Genomic DNA, 20,702 nt, shown 5'->3' with positions numbered 1-20,702 from the left:
AATGAACCTGACCCACTCTGCTTCAAAGCAAGCTCATCATCGACAGGTAACTCTGACCGTCTGGGGTATAGATCATCAGGCTGGAGAAACCTGAGCTGGAAGCTAAAAGATTCATTCACAGGCTCGCAGCTTTAGTCAGCTGGAAAGTCAAATCATCAGGGGAGATAAGAAAGCAATAAAGGGTATTAAAGCAGAGCACTGTACAATCCCTGCACTGCAGCCAAGGACAACGTTGATCTGAGCAGCAATCAATGGCTTCAAACCACCTTCTCCACAATATCAAAGCAGCAGCTCTCTGAAATGCTAGCTTGGCAAGATTAACTCTGTAAATCTTACTTTATCCACCGGCAAGACCCTTTGAGAAGGTAAACATCCGTCAAGTTGGGAACAGTCCAAACAAAAGCTTACAACGAGCCAAGCGGCATGGGCAAGATGAGCTGTGAGATTTCTGCAGTCACATTTACTGGTCAGGATGCAGTAAAGTTAGAAGGGCTTCTGGCAGGAGAACTGGCAGTCGCTTTGTGCACAAGGTCCCGGAGTACAGCAGTGCGAGAAAAAGTGGCCAGATCGTCACTTGTGTGGCGTTACTTGAGGCAGCAGCAGAATACTCTACTTCCTCTTCAGTACTGAGCCATGGGATTCGAGAGGACAGGTGGGACCTCTATTATAAACCGACCAATCTGTAAATTGGCTACAAGTGTGAAACTAAACACAATGCTCCAGACAAGGGGGCTGGATCCCTTCTTCCAGTCTATAACTAGATTAAAAATCCTGTGTTGTCACTTTCTCTTTGATTACATGACTTTATCTTACACTGGGTTTTCTCTTTAAACACTTTGTCACCACCTGATAGCACTTTATACATTTCCGTGTGATCTCACTTAGAATACACTTTCCCTCTATTTGACCCCAGTCCTGTGCTAATTAAGTGTAGTCAGGACTCCATTGCCATGCATTCATTTTGTCATCCATTCCGCTCTCCATCACTGTCGACTGCTTCCTGCTCTGACAGACTCCAGCAACGTAATGTTTATGTTGCTGGGTTAGTTCCATGCCAATGAATACACATCACAGAATCCCAGAGAATTTACAGCACAGGAGGCGTCCGTTTGGCTCATTTTGTCCATGCTAATTAAAGAGCCGACCAACCTAACCACACCTTCCCGCTCTAGGCCCGTAACCTGCCGCCCACAGCTCTTCACGAACACGTCCAAATATGGGGAAGGTTGTTGACCCCATCACCCTTTGGAACCAAGGAGCTCCAGATCCCTGCCAGCCTCTAGAAACTTACCTTTCCTTCTCTCCTGTTTAATCCTGCAATTCCTTTAAATCCCCATCTTTTGACCACTCTACTAAGGAAAATAGAACCTTCCTATTTTATTCTGTTCAGGTCCTTCAGATTTATATTTCTCAGTTTAGTCTCCCCTCTGTCTGTTTCAGATAAAACACCCCTAGCCCATCCAATCTTTTGTATGCCTACGACTTTCTAGTCTTGGCAACATCCTCTTAAATCTCCTCTCCACCCACTCCAATGCAAGCACGTGATGTGCTGACCAGAACTGTACCCAGCACACAAGCTGGGCCCCAATCAGTGGTGTACCCCAGCTGGCAGTCAGAGAACTTGAACTCGGTTGTTGTAAAACTTGATCATGCTTGGTGACCTTTGAGGAGAGGAAACCTGACATCCTGATCAGACCTGTGGACCCAGACCGGAACTGCCTTCAGAACAAGTCGTACAGCTTTACCATGCAAAGGGAATTCTCTGCAGAATGACAGGGGTGGGGGATTAAATGTCACTTTAGCCAGCTGCGCCCATTTCAGAAGTTCATTTCTTTTTAAAAATTGCACTTGTTTCCTATTAACAACAATGTAACAGCCATCTCATATCAACACTGGTTGCTTCACTGGTTTATTTAAATAATTGTTACTTTCTTCTAGATTTAACCCTTCATGTTCACTTTTTTTTTACACCCTCAAGTACTGAATCCCCGATCTTTTCCCTCTGCTTGTGCGTAGCCATTCTCCAATGGGACTGTGAGACCTTCAGTGTCCTTATTCAGAAATGGGCCGGCCAGTTTACTGTTCAACCAGCCACCCATTGCACTGAATTAGCCCAGGTCAGGTGTGTTGGCTTCTCGGGGATCTTCAGACCATGAGACAGTCTCTGTGTGGTATTGGTTTATTACTGTCACTTGTGAGTGAACCATCACAAATAATATTGATTACCCAGTTCAAACTAGCAGGGCTGGACTGTATGAAGGAGTAATTGCTAAGGCTTGAAAATTATGAACAGTGAAGATTTCACTTTTTTTTGTTAATTCTTAAGGTATAAGATGATATCTCCCACATTCCCCTAACCGTGTCCAAGGGAGGTATTGCTGTTCTGGTTTGATACAACTAGGAGATGAGGCCAGAGGGGAGGGCTGGTGCAAGTTAGTCACAGTGGTGCCAGACTGGAGTCACATCAAGCTCAGCCTGCTGAAGACATCGGTTTCCCTCCCTGGAGGATGTTGGAGAGGCTGTGTAAGCCACAAGTTCACAGTCACTTTTAGTCACCACTGGTCCTCTGCACCCAGAGCTGTGAAATTTAATTCAAATTCTCAGACTGCTGTATGAGAGTTTGAGCTGATGTCACACAGATCAAACTGATGATTCTAAAGGTCTCCACTCAGGTCACCATCAGCCCTTCCTTTCCAGTACAAGAGGTCCCCTTTGCTCCATCTTTCCGAACAATTATAATTCTTGTCTGGTTATTCCCCTTGTAAAACCTTCTTCACTGCCTCTCCAGAGTCAAAGTGCCATAGGGTTACAGGGCACAGAAATAGGCTCCTCGTCCCACCATGGCCATCCCGATGCTCACCTATACCGACGCCATTCACCAGCCCACGATCTGTAACCCTCTATGCTTTGGTGATTCAAGTGCTCATCTAGATACTTCTCCAACGTTGAGAGTACCTGTCTCCACCACCCACTCACGCAGTGCGTTCCAAACTTCAACCACCCCATGGGTGAAGAGATTCTCCTTCTAAACCCCCTAACCCTTAAACCTATTCCCTCCTCTGCCACAAAGAAAAGTTTAGACACTTCTTTTAGACACCTCTGTCATTGGGAAATGTTTAGATCAGAGCTTTGTACACTATGGTCTAACCAGGTTTAATTCAGATTCCAAGTTCTCAGCTCCACTCCTCTAAAACAGAATGCATTTTTATTGTTAGTTTTCGTTTATCTGTGTATTGGTACTCTCCTGGGTTCCTTTTCGTTCCCCCACACCACTTAGAACCCTCCCTTTGTATCCCTCCTATCACAGTTCACCTGTGACATATCTATTTTGAAATACACACACGATTTGCATACCCATTCTGGGAGCTTATCTGTGTTCTCCTATGTTTTCGCTTCCTGTGTCAAATCATTTACATAAGTGGTGGAAATAACTTGACCCTTGTTCAAAACCACCTTTTGGATCCTTACTCTTGACGCCTGGATGACAAGCCCAGTAACGTAACTTCTAATGAACCTACAACTAATACATTATTTTAAAACTGGAAATGCTGGAAAAACACAGCAGGTCAGGCAGCATCTGTGAAGAGAGTAACAGATGCTATCTGACCTGCTGAGTATTTCGACCATTTGGTATTTTGACAGATTTCCAGAATCTGCAGTTTTTTTTTGCTTTTAGTTTAGGAGTTTGTTGCTGTGACAGTGACGGTTTCTAATGACCAAGAACCCATACAAAACAAATCTTTGCTTTATGATAACTCATTAACTAATTTAATAGACCAATGCCATCCACCTGATATCACTTCTGATGGATGGGGCACTGACGACAGTGCTCTCAGTAATTCGTGTACTTGTGTATCTAAAGTCTAAATGTGCTTCAGCACAAAGCTCCTTTCAAACCCCCAGCTATACAACTGAAAGTATAGCAGGAGTAATGACAAACAAAGAGGACTGATCAACACATGTACCAATCTATAACAAAAAACAACTTGCTCTCTCTACAACCCATCACTAAAGGAGAAAGTGTGACATCTGCCTTGCACACAAGTTTCCATAATTGGTATTGGACCAAATCCTGTACTGGCAGTGAGTGCTGATGGATGCACATTGGCCAGGGATTGGCTATATCGTTGCAGCGTTTGGTGACCTTTGGTGGGAAACCAAGTTGTAAAGATGACACAGCACCTCAAAGAGATGTAGACAGGATGTTCTTGTAGGAAAACAAGGTTCTACACCCTGGTAACAACAGAATAGCAGAATATTGTTTAAATAGAGTAAGACACTTTGCTGAAAACTATAAACTGATTATTATGCTGATATTGGGAGAGGTCGTGGCGATCTGATACAAGAAACACCAAAAGTTAGAATACAGGGGATTAGGTATAGCAGTGAGAACATTTTCCTCATTAACTGAAGGCCACAGTAGGCAGATTCTCTCTCCGGGGCAGCACAGAGGCCCGGGATTCAATCTGTGTGGAGTTTGCACATTCTCCCTGTGACTGCGTGGGTTTCCTCCCACATTCCAAATATGTGTGGATTGGTAGTTTAATTGCCCAGTGGTAGGTGAGTGGTAAAATCCTGGGGGGGGGAAGGGGGGGAAGTGGGGGACAGTTGATGAGAATATGGGGAGAATAAAAATGGTGTTAGTGCAAGTTAAGTGGTTAATGGTCAGCATGGGCCCAGTGGACTGAAGGGCCTGTTTCCGTGCTGTCTCTTTCTGACAGATTGGGCCTTCTCATTCGTAGAAGAATGAGAGGTGTTCACACACAGAGATATCTAAGATTCTGAGGGCTCTTTGTGGGAGGGTGAATTTAGAATGAGGGGCAGTGTCTCAGGATAAAGGGTCAGCCAGTTAAGATGGAGACAAGGAGGAATTCCGTTTCTGATGGCCGAGAACCTTTGGAATTCTTGACACTAGAGAACTGTGGAGGTGGAGTCACTGAATATGCTCAAGAGTGGGAGATGTAGAGTTTTGGACATGAGGGCATTCAAAGGTTATGAGTTCAGGCAACAAAATGGAACTGAAGGCAAAGTCTTCAATGACGAATCAGGCCCAAGGACCCACATGAAATATTCCTGCTCCTGTTTCCTATATTCTCTCATTCCTTTACAGCAAAGCTGTGATCAAGCTTATTGTTATGATCAAGGGCAAGGTGTGTAGAATCCCAGGCAACATCCTGGTGAATCTCCTCTGCATCCTCTCCAGTGCTGTCACATCCTTCCTACAGTGTGGCAACCAGAACTGCACACAGCAGTCTAGTTGTGGCCCAAGCAATGCTGTACCAGGACCTCCATGCTCTTATATTCTATGCCCCAACTAATGATGGTAAGCATCCTATGTGCCTCCTTCACCATCGTATCTACCTGTACTGTCATCTTCAGGGATCTTTGGACTTGTAGGCAAAGTCCCATTGCCTCACCATTCATGGTGTATGTCCTACCCTTAATTGACTCCCCAAAATGCATTAGCTCACACTCATCAAGCCTAAATTCCATCTGCCATAACCCAACTTACCAGCTGATCAATATCATTCTGCAGTCTGCAACTACCCTCCTCAACAACACTACTACTAATTTGTGGTGTAAAATTTGGGGATGAGCTGCACAAGATGTAGAGTTGGTTAGGAATAGTCACCCAGTAACCCAGTGGTTGGGCAAAAGCACTAGCCAGGCCATTAAGGCTAAGCCACTTACCTTGCAGACGGACATCTGATTGGTGGTGAGTGTGCCTGTCTTGTCGGAGCAGATGATCGACGTGCAGCCCAGTGTCTCCACGGATGGAAGGCTCCTGACGATGGCGTTCTTCTTGGCCATGCGCCGGGTGCCCAGGGCCAGGCAGGTGGTGATGACGGCAGGCAGCCCCTCAGGGATGGCAGCCACCGCCAATGCCACCGCAATCTTGAAGTAGTAGATGGCGCCACGTACCCAAGATCCTCCATGGACGGGGTCATTGAAGTGCCCGATGTTGATGACCCACACGGCCACGCAGATGAGGGAGATGACCTTGGACAGCTGCTGGCCAAACTCATCAAGTTTCTGCTGGAGAGGAGTCTTCTCACACCCAGTGGCCGCCATTTGGTTGCGAATCTTGCCGATCTCCGTGTTGACTGCCGTGGCCACGACAATGCCCAACGCCTTCCCAGCTGCAATATTGGTTCCCTGAGAACAACAGCAAGCACAAGGCAAGATCAGCAATGGGTCCAGGGATTGCCAGGTAGAAAAATGAAAAGGAGAAATGCAGTTTAGAAGAGCGCCTAATTTTTAAAATATTATTACTATCTACACAAAATAATGTTTTACAAAAGGTTTTGATTGCTGCCCTTTGCTTTAAGGAAAACCTTTCATATCCCAGTGAGCCCCATTTCCCAATTGTGGGCGATTCTGGTCGCCCCATTACAGGCAGGGTGTGGAGACTTTGGAGAGGGTGCAGAAGAGGTTCACCAGGATACTGCCTGGATTAGAGGGCATTATCCACAAGGAGAGGTTGGACAAACTTGGATTGTTTTCTCTGGAGCGTCAGACCTGATAGAAGTTTATAAAATTGTGAGAAGTATAGATAAGGTAGACAGTCAGAATCATTCTCCCCAGGGTAGTACTGGAGGACATGTATTGAAGTGAGAAAGGGAAAGTTTAAAGGAGGAGTGCCGGGCAATAATTTGCAGTGGTGGGTGCTTGGACCAGGCTGCCAGGAGCGGTGGTAGAAGCAGATACGATAGTGACGTTGGAGAGACATGAATATGCAGGGAATGGAGGGATGTGGATCACGTACAGGCAGAAGAGAATTAGTTTAATTTGGCATCGTGTTCAGCGCAGACATTGTGGGTCAAAGGGCCTGTTCTGTGTGCCCCTTCACTGCAGCCATGTCCTCTTATGGTTATCACTGGTTCCGGTGAATTACACGGATGCTCCGGTGACTCCTCCCTCATTTTAACAGATGCCAACTGCTAGAAGCCACGATGCCTGCTCGATACAACAAACTGACCTCTGTATTGTCCTTCTTTACACCAGCTGGCTAACTATGTCGCAAGTACAAAGATCCTCAATGAATTCCTTTCAGAAAAGCAATTTCAATTTGCCCAGAGAACAACCTGCCCATGTAGAGTGTCAGAGGTCATTCTCACAAAGCCCGCGCTCACTCTTCATCCTGCACGAACCAGGAATTGAACAAGTCTTTTGCGCATTGCACGATAACTGGGATAGTTCACAATCTCTCAGGAGGTGACAGCCGTCCACCTCTGTCAGATCCTCTGCATTTTCCTGCCGTCGCAAATTCTACTTTGAACTTTCAGTGACGGGTTATTACTCCTTCACCTATAAGTGTTATTGATAAAATACTTCCATCTGCCAAATTTTCCATTATAAGGTTCCATGTCTACATTTAAGATGGCACTTGCCCAAGTCCACCACATATTGGTTACATTATTAAATACCTCCACATTTTTTTCTGCACCCTTAATTCACCAGACAGAAAGCAGAGACAGTGGTGTGAGAATGTGAGGCTCGAGTGCTAATGATCAAACTTGACGCGAGACATTTAAGGGGATATCAGGACGGTGACCAATAGCTCCCTCCGTTCCTTCATTCCCCTTTACCAGACAGTCTTTGTTCCTTGGACACTCACATCTTTTCACTTTTGATGCCATTGACCACTAGTCTTGCTTCTTTAACCCACTTCTGAACTTTTTATTAGGACCCTTGATCTGAGACTCCATTTCGACCCAGTTTCTTTAACCTGCCCTCTGTTTTGTGAAAAACATTTCATATCTCAATGAGTCCCACATGTGCAATTCTGGTTGCCCCATTACAGGAAGGGTGTGGAGGCTTTGGACAGGGTGCAGAAGAGGTTCACCAGGATGCTGCCCTGGATCTGCCCTGCTTTGCTCCTGGGCAGAGTATTCTTGCTGGCCACAAATATTTACCACTGCTGGGCGAGGTACTCTTTCACCCATCTGTTTTTGCTCTTCACTCAGCAACTTCCCCTTTACTTTTGGTTTCCACCTCAAACGTTGCCAGAAGCTTTGGTCATGTTATGTTTTCCAGCTCATTTACTAAAACCTACACTGGGCTCACATCTTTCCTCAGTGACCTTATATAAACTTACCAAGTCCTTGGAGGGACTCCAGTCAATTCTAAATAGTTCATGGCCCCTGATATTCTGGTCCTGGTGCATTTGGAAAAAAAAGTCTTTGAAATTAGCTGTCTCTCTCTCTCCCCCCTCATGATTTAAGTTAATAATGAGCACCCAGCGTTGGCACAGAACCTTTCTCATTTCTATCTGGACACGTAAACCAGCTTCAGTCACCTCTACCTATGCTGTCCAAGCCTAGTTACTAACTGGTTTCCTCCTTTTGCAATCATTCCCTAGATTTCTGCTTGCAGCTGAGGCCAAGTTAATGTCAAAATCCCTCATCACTGCAATCAATTGTCTCTAAGTGCATCGCTAAAATGCTATGAACTTCTCATCCAAAATCTCGTCCTGCCTCATTTTACTCACTTACTAGCTTTGTCCTTTCTACAGTCCCACCCCACCCCAGTACTTTCTCTGTTAACTAGCTCTTAATCTCTCTGCCATCTGCTCCCTGTCCTAATCCCTAGATAGGACAAGGATGCACAGCTCCCACTATCCTTGATCCCTGCAGATAATGGGCCCCTCCTCCTACGTGGGTGGTGTGGAAGACGGTCAGAGGGGTTGCTCTTCGCTCGGCAGGATGTAAGGTTTTCTTTTTGCCAGTCGGGGCTCAATGTGGTTGGCTGGTGGTGTGAGTATGCGAGGCTCCAATGCTAGTGATCATACTTAACGTGCGATATTTAAGGGGATATCAGGACAGTGACCAGTAGCTTCCTCACAGTAGCAGCACCTGGGCATTTTAATAGGGGCAGGTGACAATGCTACTGCCTCCTAGATCCAGAAACCAGGGTTCAATCCTGACCATCATTACTGTCTGTGTGGAGTTTGTACGTTCTCCCTGTGGCTGCGTGGGTTGCCCCCTGGGTGCTCTGGCTCCCCCCACCACATCCCAAAGACGTGCTGGTTGGTAGGTTAATTGGTCACTGTAAATTGCCCCCAGTGTGCAGTTGAGTGGCAGGAGAATCAAGAGTTGATGGGAATATGAGAAAACAGGTTATGGAGGAACGGGATTGCTCTGCAAGTCAGCATAGACTGGATGGGTTGAATGGCCTCTGTGTCGGTTGCAAGGGAGTACGTAAAGTGGATAGGGTTAAGGGGTCTGAAGGCAGGGGCACCGCTGATAGTCAGACATGTCCACTGGGGATTGGCATACAGCTTTTGGACTCAGGGTAGCAGCACACAGCAATGCAGCAGGCAGAGCCGCTGCCTCACAGCTCCAGAGACCCGGGTTCAACCCTGACCTCCGTCGCTGTCTGTGTGGAGCTTGCACGTCCTTCCTATGACCGCGTGGGTTTTCCCCAGGTGCTCCGGTTTCCTCCCACATCCCAAGGACGTGAGGGTTGGTGGGTTAATTGGCCGCTGTAATTTGCTCCTAGTGTGTGGGTGAGGGGGTAGAAAGTGGTGGAGCTGTTAAGGATGTGGGGAGAATAAAAAAAATGGGATTAATGTGGGATTGGTGTAAATGGGTGGCTGATGGTCAGCATGGACTTGATGGGCTGAAGGGCCTGTTTCCATGCTGGATCTCTCTGACTCCATGACTCTGAAAAGGGACTCGATGGACACCCAACATCAGTGTGGTGTTTATAGACAGCCCAGCCTCCCGAGCCAAATCTGACAAAACAACAGGGAAGAGCAGCCAAAGGTAGACCAAACGGAGCGGAACCGATGGGATATTAGACACTGAACCGGGAGCCTCTGGCTTCATGTTACGGCAAGTAACCGAGAGGAGTCAGGCCTGGGACACTCCGGGATTGGTGCCCTCAACAAGTATCAACAGGGGAGTCATAAACTGCAGGAAAACTCCCTTCCTGTCAGTCTGAGTGAATTTGGTTTGAATTTCTCCAAGCTGCTCCCTGCCTTTACGCTCCCTTTTGTTACTTTCCCCTCCCTTCATCTCCTCATCGAGGCAGGTGCCAACTGAGGTTACAGCAGACAGGCTGCTCTGCACAACAGGTCTCTTCCCCTCCTCCCTCATCCAAACCAACCACAAACGCCAGCAGCTTCCTACTGGATGAGAGGCAATACAGCGTCAAAATTCACCTCTGGGCTAATTTTCAACCTTCATGGTCTGAGAAAGAATGACAGTTCTTACACAATTACAGAACAGCCAGCTCTTGCTAATGCCAATTCCCCCGAAACCGGGCTCCTTAAAGGCCCCACACAATGGGTAGTGCTTGTCCTTGGGGATCTGCGACTCCTATACAGCCCCTCTCGTGTGCTGGGGTTGCATCATCTGTGGAGGTCAGGGTCCGAGTCACTCCAGGCAGCTGCTGATCCCTGCCACATCTCACAGTGTGCTGCTCCCTCCTGCATTAGAGAGATCACTCAAACTGCCTACTCAAGAAGAGACTTCACTTCAACCCACAAGAGCAGGCAGAGCAAGCAGAGGGATTTGATTGCAATGCAAGCTTCCCCAAGCTGCAGTCAACCACATACAGCACCCATGTGTCATACTTCTTAGTGACCTCCCTGACAACCTCCAGTTAGGAGCACCCTTCTGTTGCCCTGGACGGTCTCTGTGGCTCCTTTCTGTGGCCACAGTCCTTCACAGTCTGTCCTGATCTTTCCAATCTCTGGGAGAACTCTCTCAGGTAGTTTAACCCCTTCCTTCCACCCCCTCCCCCCCCCCCCTTGTTCCACCATCCACTGTGGCAGCAGCACTCCCCAGTGCTGAGAGTGCGCTGCTTGTATTGTGTACATGTCCCTTTAAGGCAGGCTCCTGAGAAGTGCCAAGCCTCCCAGATATGAGCACAGAATGGCTCTGTTCCAGGTCAAGCCAATTTTCAACCATATTTAAACCCCCAGAACAGTGCAAAGGAATTTTTCGAGCCTTACCTGTAGACAACCTGGGACAATGATGAAGAATTATACCCCGAGAGCAGTTTGAAATGAAACATACAATATTATGCTCGAAATGCACATGTCAACACTTGGGAAAAGATGGGCAAAGAGCCAAAGGAAAGTTGTGCCCAACTCAAGACACTGACTAGCATCTCACCATTTCACAGAACTGACCAGCAAATTCCAATCATTAATAACAACTCAAAGTTCCACCTGACAGCAGAAATATATCCAGGGAAGTAGTTTTGGGCTTTCATCCTGAAAATAGCCCTAACCTTTGGGCATCCCCAGTTTATACATACCGAAAACAGCATGTTCTTCTTGTCCTGGTTTACAGCTCGCGGGTCAGGCACTGGATCACTGTGTTTGATGACAGAGACAGATTCCCCTGGATGTAGAAAGGAGAGATACAATGAGGCAATAGAGAACATGTGGAGCAGGGAGATAATGGGGATTCCCAGAGTGAGCAGAAAGGGACCGCTATCTGTCCAGTGGCTGCATACTTCATACTGGCTACAAGCTAACTATAGGAAGGCTTACTGTAAAACGGGAAGTCCTTGGTACTCACCCCTAGCAATGGAGGAGCAGAGGTAGGTTAAGTCTGACATTAGCTGGGTGCTTCTGAAAGACTGGTCTGCCAAGGCGGAGGATTTAGGATAACAGAATCACTTAAGAAAATTTCAGGAGGTATTTCTTTGGCGAGAACACACCAACATTATATATCCATTCAGGAACTGACAATAATCTTGCACCTTTTCCCAATCAGAAACGGAGCAAAGATCTAGCTCTGCCCAATTGACATTAATACCTTCTGTCTCTGGACCCTCGAGATCTAGGTGAAGGAAATCAAAGTCATTAGTTAACCAGCGTCAGCTACTAAACTACTAGTGAAGCTGCAACCTCTCATCTCATGAAGTATTGTTAAGAACAGATAGACCAATTGACAAAGATTAAGCAGCAAGCTGACGGCTTGTGAGCTCAGCAGATCCTCCAGTAAATCTTTGGATAAGGGTTTCACATTTTTAATCAACATGGGCTCAGCATACTAAGAGTTGACTCCTGCAAATATGGGAAGTGGTTTGAGGACTCCAGTGTCTTGTGGTGAACCTTTAATGTCAAAGAGCAGTGTTGTATAGCGGAGGCAGATTGGTGGAGGATTACTATCTTGTGCACATTGTGTGGAAGACCCACCTCTTATACACTTCAGTGACCTGCTCAGGCTCTGAGTGTGCACAAATACAAGTGTCATCTTCATACTGCAGCTCAGTGACTGAGGGTAGGATGATCTGGTTATCGCAGGGTTAATAGTTCCCATTAGTTCTGAAGAATGAATCTTGGAGGCGATGGGCAGCCTTGAGGCAAGAAAGATCGGAAGGGGTCCGAGCAATGCTGGACTTCAGAGATCATCTGTGTTGTGGAATTGTTGATTGGTATCACGGTTTGCATGCCTCCATGAAACAAACACAAGGTGGAGTTGAATTCCTTCCAGCTGACAGAGTAAAAGGCACTAGTGAGATTGAAAAAGGCCTTGGATAGTGATCGGTGTGGCTATCTGCATTCCTCGTGGATTTATCACATGCTGTGGTTCAAAGGTTCACTGCAAGGAGACAGTTGAGGAGGTCCTTGGTGAAGATATTACAGTGGCAGATAGTGGGCAAAGCCCTCCGCAGCTGGGCTTGTGAATTCCTGGCAATCCCGTGTCCCTCTATTGTTCCTCTGCTCGTCAGTGGATCACAGCAGCTGGATTACTTGCTGATGTACCTTTACCAGTGTCAGTAATTAAAAGTGAACAGACTAAGACTTGGTGTTTAGACCAAGAGAAGGCTTTTTATCCCCAAGTCACACGGGAACATTTTTAACCCTGTCACTTCTTCCCTTTCCCAATCCATGGTACCAAGGCACTCCCACTGATGCAGGAACCTCTCCAGCTTTTACTTGAAGTGAGTGTACGTTCCCCGGACTGGTGCCAGCACAGCCCGAGGTAAGAGCACGCTGACCCAAGGAATTACTCAGCTGTATTCCAAACACAAGTCACAGAGCAGGGTTCTTACATCGGAGTTCTGCATCCTGATTCCATACAACTGTGTCACCCCGCCCCCCCACCCCCCCCAATCTTGTAACTTTTAAAGACTGAGGTCACGACATGACTCTTACCAGCAGCAAAGTTACCACCTTCGAGTGTTAACACCTCCCTTTTCCTCATTTGGTTTTGTTAATCAGAAGTTTGTATTCAGAGTATCATACAGTTGGACTGTGAAGGATGGAGCTGGAGCTGGTACCTGTGGACGGCAGCTGGGCACGTGTCAACAGCAATGGGCGAGGGCAAGATCCTCAGAGTTCAGTCAGGGTACAGCGGGCTGGCTCTGCCAGGTGGCTCAGCCGACAGCAAGGGGTTCACCTGGGCTTCTGGGGTGAGAGGTTCACATCCCAGTCTAAAAACAGGCTAGCAGTCCAGTTAAGTGATGGCAACTCCAGTGGCAAAAGTAATTTTTTTTTAAAGTGACGTGGGCTTTGCAGGCTTGAGCCAGCATTTAGTTGTCTGTCCCTAATGCCCCTAAGGTGGTGATGGAGCTGCCTTCTTGAACCGCTGCTGTCCTTGAGGTGGGGGTGCACCCACAGTGCTGTTAGGGAGGGAGTTCCAGGATCTTGACCCAGCGACGGTGAAGGAACGGCGATATATTTCCAAGTCAGGATGGTGTGTGGCTCGGAGGGCAACTTCCAGCGGGTGGTGTCCCCCGGGCTTTTGCTGCCCTTGTCCTTCTACCTGGTAGAGGTGGTGGGTTTGGAAGGTGCTGTCTACGGAGTCTTGGTGAGTTGCTGCAGTGCGTCCTGTAGATGGTACAAGCTGCTGCTACTGTGTATCGGTGGTGGAGTGAGTGAACGGTTGTGGATGGAGTGCCTGTTTAGTGGCTTGCTACATCCTGTATGGTGTCGCACTTCTTGAATGTCGTTGAAGCTGCACTCACCCAGGCAAGTGGAGGGTGTTTCATCACACTCCTGACTTGAGCCTTGTAGCTGGTGGCCAGGCCTTGGGAAGTTAGGAGGTGAGATACTCACCGCAGGGTTCCCAACCTCTGATCTGCTCTTGTAGCCAAGTTGTGTACATGGTTACTGCAGTTGAATTGCTGGTGAGTGAGTGCTGCTTTGTTGGAGGAGCTGTCTAATTCTGGATTTTTAAAAGAAAAGTATAAATCCTCTGATTTTCTCCTTCATGACATGCTCCAGATGTGTAAAACAAACAAAAAGTCTGTAGTTATTTGAAGAAATTTCACGCAATTCAGCACTCCCGGATCTACCCTGAATCATAGGACGTGACATCATTTTTTTCCGCTTACAGTTAAGACAAGAAGCAGTTTCCCTCCAGAGCTGAGATTGACGGAACTGCTGAGCCAAGTCCCGCGACTGCCAATCCATGAGCTCATGGTGCAGGTGGCATTATTTGGAAACTTCCGATTGGAAAAAGGTACGGCTATTCCTGGGAAACTGCCCTCCAAAAACCACTGGGAAAAACGGGAACCGGTAGAAGCTGGAGGACAGGAAGAACTAGACAAGACCTTTTTTTTTTTATTAAACAAAACCAACAGTTTGCAAAGTTGTGCCTGCAGCCGGATCTTTTCTTCTTGGGTGTTGAAAAACTTTGCTAGTATTTAATGATTTCTGACTATATTTATATTAATGATTCAAGTTCTCTGGGGGAAAACCTGTCTTAGAGACGGGAGTGGTATTCCAAACTGCAAGAGAAGGCGTGGGGGACTGCCATTCTGATGCGTGCCTAATTAATGAAGCACAGTGAATGATTTCAGTATCTAGTCAGTGCTCACCCTGCTCCTAATTGGCCCGGTGTCTGGAGGTGTCCAATATCGTGTGGAGCTGGCACGAGTTAAGGCCAGCTTGTGCCTCTTCATGGGAAGGTCACTGTGTCTGGAGAAGGGGTGAAGTGAATAGAACCCCTTAAGAACACGTGCTCTGCCATGGTTGGTGCTACACTGGGGTCGTTGGTGGAGAAGGTGTAAAGTAAGGAGCAAGGAGTCTCTCCAGAGAAGACAGTGGGGACATGGGGTTCAAGGTCAGGAATCAAGCCCGGCTGCTGGTCAACGACTGGACAAAAATGGTCAACTTCAGGAAATCATGTTTAGATGCCAATCCCTTCAACTACACTAATGGTCTCGGACCCTAGTCATTGCAGCACAACTCAACCACCGACGATATCTGCATCCGACACCCACTGATCCACCACAACCGCCCAGTCAGAGCGCCAGTGCGACACTCACACACGCCCCTCGCTGGTGCGATGCTCATACACACCCCACACTGGTGCAATGCTCACACACACACACCTCTCCAATACGGCAGCCACTTACACCACTTCCCTCTCTCTGGTAGAGAGAGACAGCACGCACGCAACGGTAAACAAGCAGGAGAGAGCTGAGCTGCCACACCAGACTCCCAGTGCAAACCTTCATTGGGACGGGGACGACCGAGACCCTGGTCAAGGACTGGAAGCATTGGGGTTAACAGGATCCACACAGTGCGTCTTCCTTGTCATGTCCCTCCTCACTCTCAAGCACATCCCTGTCTGACTTACAAGCTGCAGATGGTATAAGAATGAGCTCATTCTGGAGCCATCTAAAAAATATAGGTGGTATTAAAAATGTAGGCTTGTGGCATTCTTGGCAAAACACGAGAGTTGTAACAAATAATAGGTGTTGCCTTGAATTCTCAAGCTATCAGAGAGAATACAGGTCTTTTTGTTAAAACAAGGTTGTATAACCGAAAAAAAATGCCCCACAGAATGCCCCATACATGAAAATATCTGTTTTAGGTACACTTTCTGTAACTTGTGTTTCTGATTCATTAAGTGGGGTCAATAAGTAGTACAGTTCCACTCGCTCTCACTACCAGCCGCTGGGAAACATTTTCCAAATACCAGTGTTTGTACAACCTGACAGCAGTTCATTGTCCGCCTCACAACCGTGCATCCTGCAACAACACACTTCAGTTCCACCCTATCAGAACTACTCTCAGATATTCATTATTGAGAGTGGGCTGGTCCGTTCACTTCATCTCACGCACTTTTTTCTCCCCCCCCCCCCCCGGACCTGGGATTGGGTGAGCAAGGGTAGGGAGGGGAACAGGAGGTGGGAGGTTGCTCCTGGGAGGCCATGGCCAATATTTACCCTTCAACCAACATTAAAACAATCTGGTTAGTATCTCAATGTTAATCTGATGAGCTGTCCATGCACAAACTAGCTGCCATCTTACATACACTCCAAAAGTGAGTACACTTCAGGAGAGGTACCGCATTGGCTGGTGTGTGCTTCAGGATAATGAGGCTCTGAAAAGGAGCAGAGAGGGGGCAGGTTCTTTCTTTTCAAGAGAGTATGCCAGTCTCTATGGAGCAGACTTGGGTGTAAGAGCAGAGAGATCCGAGTGATCTATGCTGGAATATGCCTTAGACACTGCATTGGGGTCACTTCCATTCCAGTTCCATGGGTTCGGAGGTCACTGATGAGGCAAATGTGGGACCTCGAGACTTGTGAAGTGGGGACACAGGAGGTGCCTGATGAGGTGGGTGGGTAGCGTGGGAGATGGTGAGGTCCTTCTCATCCAGATGATCCGAGGTTCTCAGCGCCACCCCGAATGCTCCATCTCCCTTCTGAGCAGAAACAGGCAAAGGATTCCCATGGGTCATTGGGAATGTCAGAAATTTTCCCAAGGCTTTGAGAAGATCCTTAACTAGTTTCCTCCTGGTGATCTCTGGCCACAATGGAGCTTGCAGTGGAGTGCCAACATCCAGAGTTTGGTGTTCGCCCAGCAAGCAATGTGGGACAACACAGATGGCTGAATGTGACTGGAGCATTGACACTGAGACTGCTGGCTTGGGAGAGGTTCACTTTAACTTGTCGATGGATTTGGAGAATTCCGCAGTGAATTGTTGATGGTATCTCTCCAGCACTTCAAGATGCCTGCTGTTGAGTGTCCACAATTCAGAAGCAAGGGTTGCTGCTGCTTTGTGCTGGATTGGAGACTTCGATCTTCAAACACTGATAATCAATGGCTGTGCTGCTGCACTGAAGACAATGCTGAATTTCATGATCATTGCCTATCCTCACTAGAGATGGATCCCATCTACAGGAAGTGGTCTGTGCTTTCCAGGTATCATCATGGAGCTTTATTATTGGAGGGTGGGGACAACGTTGTACCAGAGGGACAGGTTAGTAAAAGACCTTTGTTTTGCAAAGGTATAAAACCCGATCTCTCGTAAGCTTCAGTGAATGAACCCTCCAAACACAAGCGTGGTCGCCGTACTGTTGCTCGACGACTGGGGTTGGGGTGACCTTGGTTCTGGAGTGGAGGTGATGTACGTTGAACAGCTTCCATTTTCCCTTCGGGTTAACTCCACTCCAGCAGGGAGGTGTTGGAGGGGTGGTGCAGAGTGGTAGCCAGAGAGATTGAGAAGAGGACCCAGCCTTGCTCGACTGCAGTCTGCACTAGGACTGGATCTCAGTGGATCTGGTGTTTCAGATCACTGGTTGCATGCCAATGTGTAGCAGGCAAAAGATGGAGAGTAGTTTCTGTGAGCAGCCAAATTTGAGAACACTGGTCCACAGCTCGACGGTGGAAGGGTATTAAGGTAGAAAGGTCATGTATATCGTTGATGCTGCTACCTCCATTTTTCTTGACGTTCCTGTGAAAATGGCGTGGCAGTGCAGTGGTCCAGCCGGTACAGCCACGGCCTCACAGCTCCAGTGACCCAGATTCAATCCTGACCTCTGTTGCTGCCGCGTGGAATTTGCACAGTTTCCCCCGGTGCTCCAGTTTCCTCCCAAAATAGGGTCATAGAGAAATCATAAATCCCAAAGACATGCAGGTTGGGAGGTTCACTGGCCACCGTAGATTGCCCCAGTGTAGGTGGGTGGTAGGAAAATGAGCAGAGGGGAGGGGAATTGATGGGTATCTGACAGAGAAAAGGTTACAGGAAACAAATTGAGAAATAGGACTGATGGGAATGCTGAGAGAGCTGACATAGATTTGATGGGCCAAACGGCCTCTTCTACATTATGAGGAGATACAAGGAAAAAAATTAGGCAGTGCCCAATCTCTGTCTACTTTGAATCCACACTGCGAATCCAGGAGCAGTTCTTCAGCCACTGGGAGGAGGTGGCTGAGGCAGCGAGTAAGGAGACCTCTCTGTAGGTTTGATCCATTGGTATAACGATCGGATCCGTCTCCTCCTGGAGGCCATTAGCCACGAGACAGCTTGAAGCAAACAACACATTTCAACCACACAGGAGCAACTCCAGTGTGGATCCTTTAGGTTGGAAACAGCCCTTGAACTGGGGTGGAATCAGGCCCTATGAAATGGTGACCACACTATGGACCCCAGCCAGGACCCGACCCCAAGGTTACACTGGCCCAGAAAGGTATCCTGGCTGTCAGACTGTTTCAGGGACATGCAAGAATGGGTCTGTGTCACCACACTGTAGCTGCTACTTTTCATCTCCAGGCCACCGTGACCTTTGTGTGGCTCCTCAGAGTGGGCACACAGCATAGAAAACTGGTGCGGAGAGGAAGGTCCTTGCACTGAACAGATCAGATTAGTTAATTGTTATCTACAGCAGGGTGCAATGAAATTCCTTGCTTGTGTGAAGTTCACGGTGTAAACAGCGTACACGGCAATAATAAATACAGCAATGAACACAAAACAGAGTGGTGCTAAGATAGTGGTGCGATCCGCAGAGTGCAAAAAGAAATGCTAAAGTGATTGGCAGGAACTTGGAGCAAGTGCTCCTAATGTGACAAACACAATACTGAAACAGTAAAAGCCTACATAAGGTACAACTACAACAGTTATACGATCAATAAATAAAGTGAGGTAACAGCTGGATTCCGGTTGGCTTACTTTGTAGTTTTTACAATGGAACAGAGCAGCTGTGTACAGCAACACACCTGGCCCTGGGAGACACAGCATCAAACCGAGATCCTCACCTGTAAGAATTGACTGGTCCACTCGCAGCGTTGTTGATTTGATGCTGATGATCCTGATGTCAGCAGGAACTTTATCACCAACTGAGAAAGAAGAAGAAAAAAAAAACAATGCAGTCAAACCAAGCCAGCAGTAACATTGCTCCAACTGAAGAATTACTTGGTGCGAATCCCATGTGCTTCTCCTGATTAACAGCTGTGCCATGTACACTTCACCCAAAATCCACACTGATCATTTTCTTGGCTGTAACTGAGACAGGTGTGGAACAACTCAAACACTTGCCTGGATGAGTGCAGCACCAATAACTTTCAAGGAGCTCGACATCATCCGGGACAAAGCAGCCCATATGATTGACACCCATCCAGCACCCCAAACATTCACTCCCTCCACCACTGGCACACAGGGACTACAGAGTGCACTGTCTACGATCGCCTGGCTACTCCAACAGCACCTCCCAAACCAGCGACCTCTACCACCAAGATGGACAAGGGCAGCAAGCACAGGGCAACACCCCCACCTGCAGATTCCAGTCCAAGTCACACAACACCCCGACTTGGAAATATATTGACTGGGTCTAAACCCTGGAACTCCCTCCCCAACAGCACCGTGGGAGCAGCTTCACTAGTTCAGCAGTGGTCAAAGAAATCAGCTAACCACCATCTTCTCAAGGCAATAAATACTGGCCTTGCCCACATCCTGAAAAAGAAACATACAAGATGGCTCCCTGATATTCCTCTCCTGGCAGAACCTCTTCCAGCCATTTCTCCTGGGCCCAGCCATGCTTCTGCTGGGCTGCTGGTACCTCATCAGACGGCGGATGACTCCGATGTGGGCATCCTTGTTAACGTCAACTATTACCAGCAGAACAGTCAGCAGCAGTCCAGAAGACAGATCCAGCCATTTCCAACCACTTGACAGAGCAGTTGAATGACTTGCCAGTAACTTGCAAAATCTGCAGCTGAGATGGGGGTGGACCAAGTTTGTACGAGATAGAAGAAAAAAAATCACCAATTAGCAGCATGTTTACTGCCCAGTCCCCAAAACAAAACATGGCATGATTTGTTCACAAACAAAGTGGAACTGTACATGAGCTGTGGCAAACTGACACTTGAAGTAAACCACTAAGTGCTCTGTTTTTAAATCTCACTGGCAAGAGTCTCCAGGGGTTTGCTCAAAAATAAAATGTGAACTGTTGCCCACTGATACCAGGCACCGGTGAGATAACGTCAGGGTCAGACACACAGATTGCCTACATTCATTTATCACTTCTAACATTTTTCCTGCTTGGTATATTTATTTCATGGAATTTGCAGAGGAAATAATATACAAAAATAATTTAATCTATTGAAAAGGTGGATATACAGAACTAATGTAAGCACTCCTTCGAAAGTACTGCAGTCTGGGTGACCTCGATCTACGTTGCAAATTTCTATGACTCAAACGTTGCATGAAAAAGAAATGTTAGGAAAGTTCTGAAAGTCAGGGTCAGTCACCATTGGTTGAAGGATGGATCCTGGCTCCTTGTGGTGGAGGCTACTGCACAGTGAGGGGGAAGAGGGATAGGATCACGGAATCTTACAGTGTGGGAGGGCGTTGAGGCAGCAATCAGTTCCATTGCTCGCACCCAATAGCCGGGCAGATTGTTCCTTTTCCTACTTGCACCTTGTTACCTATTGAAGTTACTATGGAAACACAGTTTTCTGCCACAGGCCTCAGCTGGTCCAGTGTGATCCAACCTGAGGCCTGCGA

General features: G+C 47.4%; 1 protein-coding gene across 2 annotated transcripts in view; it reads right to left on the bottom strand.

The window, feature by feature from the left end:
- Nucleotides 1–20,702, bottom strand: part of atp2a3 (ATPase sarcoplasmic/endoplasmic reticulum Ca2+ transporting 3) — a 167,204-nt gene that overhangs the window by 70,512 nt on the left and 75,990 nt on the right. For both annotated transcript variants that reach the window (XM_052035821.1, XM_052035820.1), the window contains exons 6-8: nt 18,956–19,036; nt 11,269–11,354; nt 5,692–6,156 (exon numbers count right to left, since the gene is read on the bottom strand). In XM_052035821.1, coding sequence (XP_051891781.1) covers nt 5,692–6,156; nt 11,269–11,354; nt 18,956–19,036 — 632 coding nt within the window. The remainder of the gene's footprint in view (nt 1–5,691; nt 6,157–11,268; nt 11,355–18,955; nt 19,037–20,702) is intronic.

Source organism: Pristis pectinata, chromosome 21 (assembly GCF_009764475.1).
Source record: "Pristis pectinata isolate sPriPec2 chromosome 21, sPriPec2.1.pri, whole genome shotgun sequence".
Classification (NCBI taxonomy): Eukaryota; Metazoa; Chordata; class Chondrichthyes; order Rhinopristiformes; family Pristidae; genus Pristis; species Pristis pectinata.
This window is presented reverse-complemented; position numbering and strand designations above follow the sequence as displayed.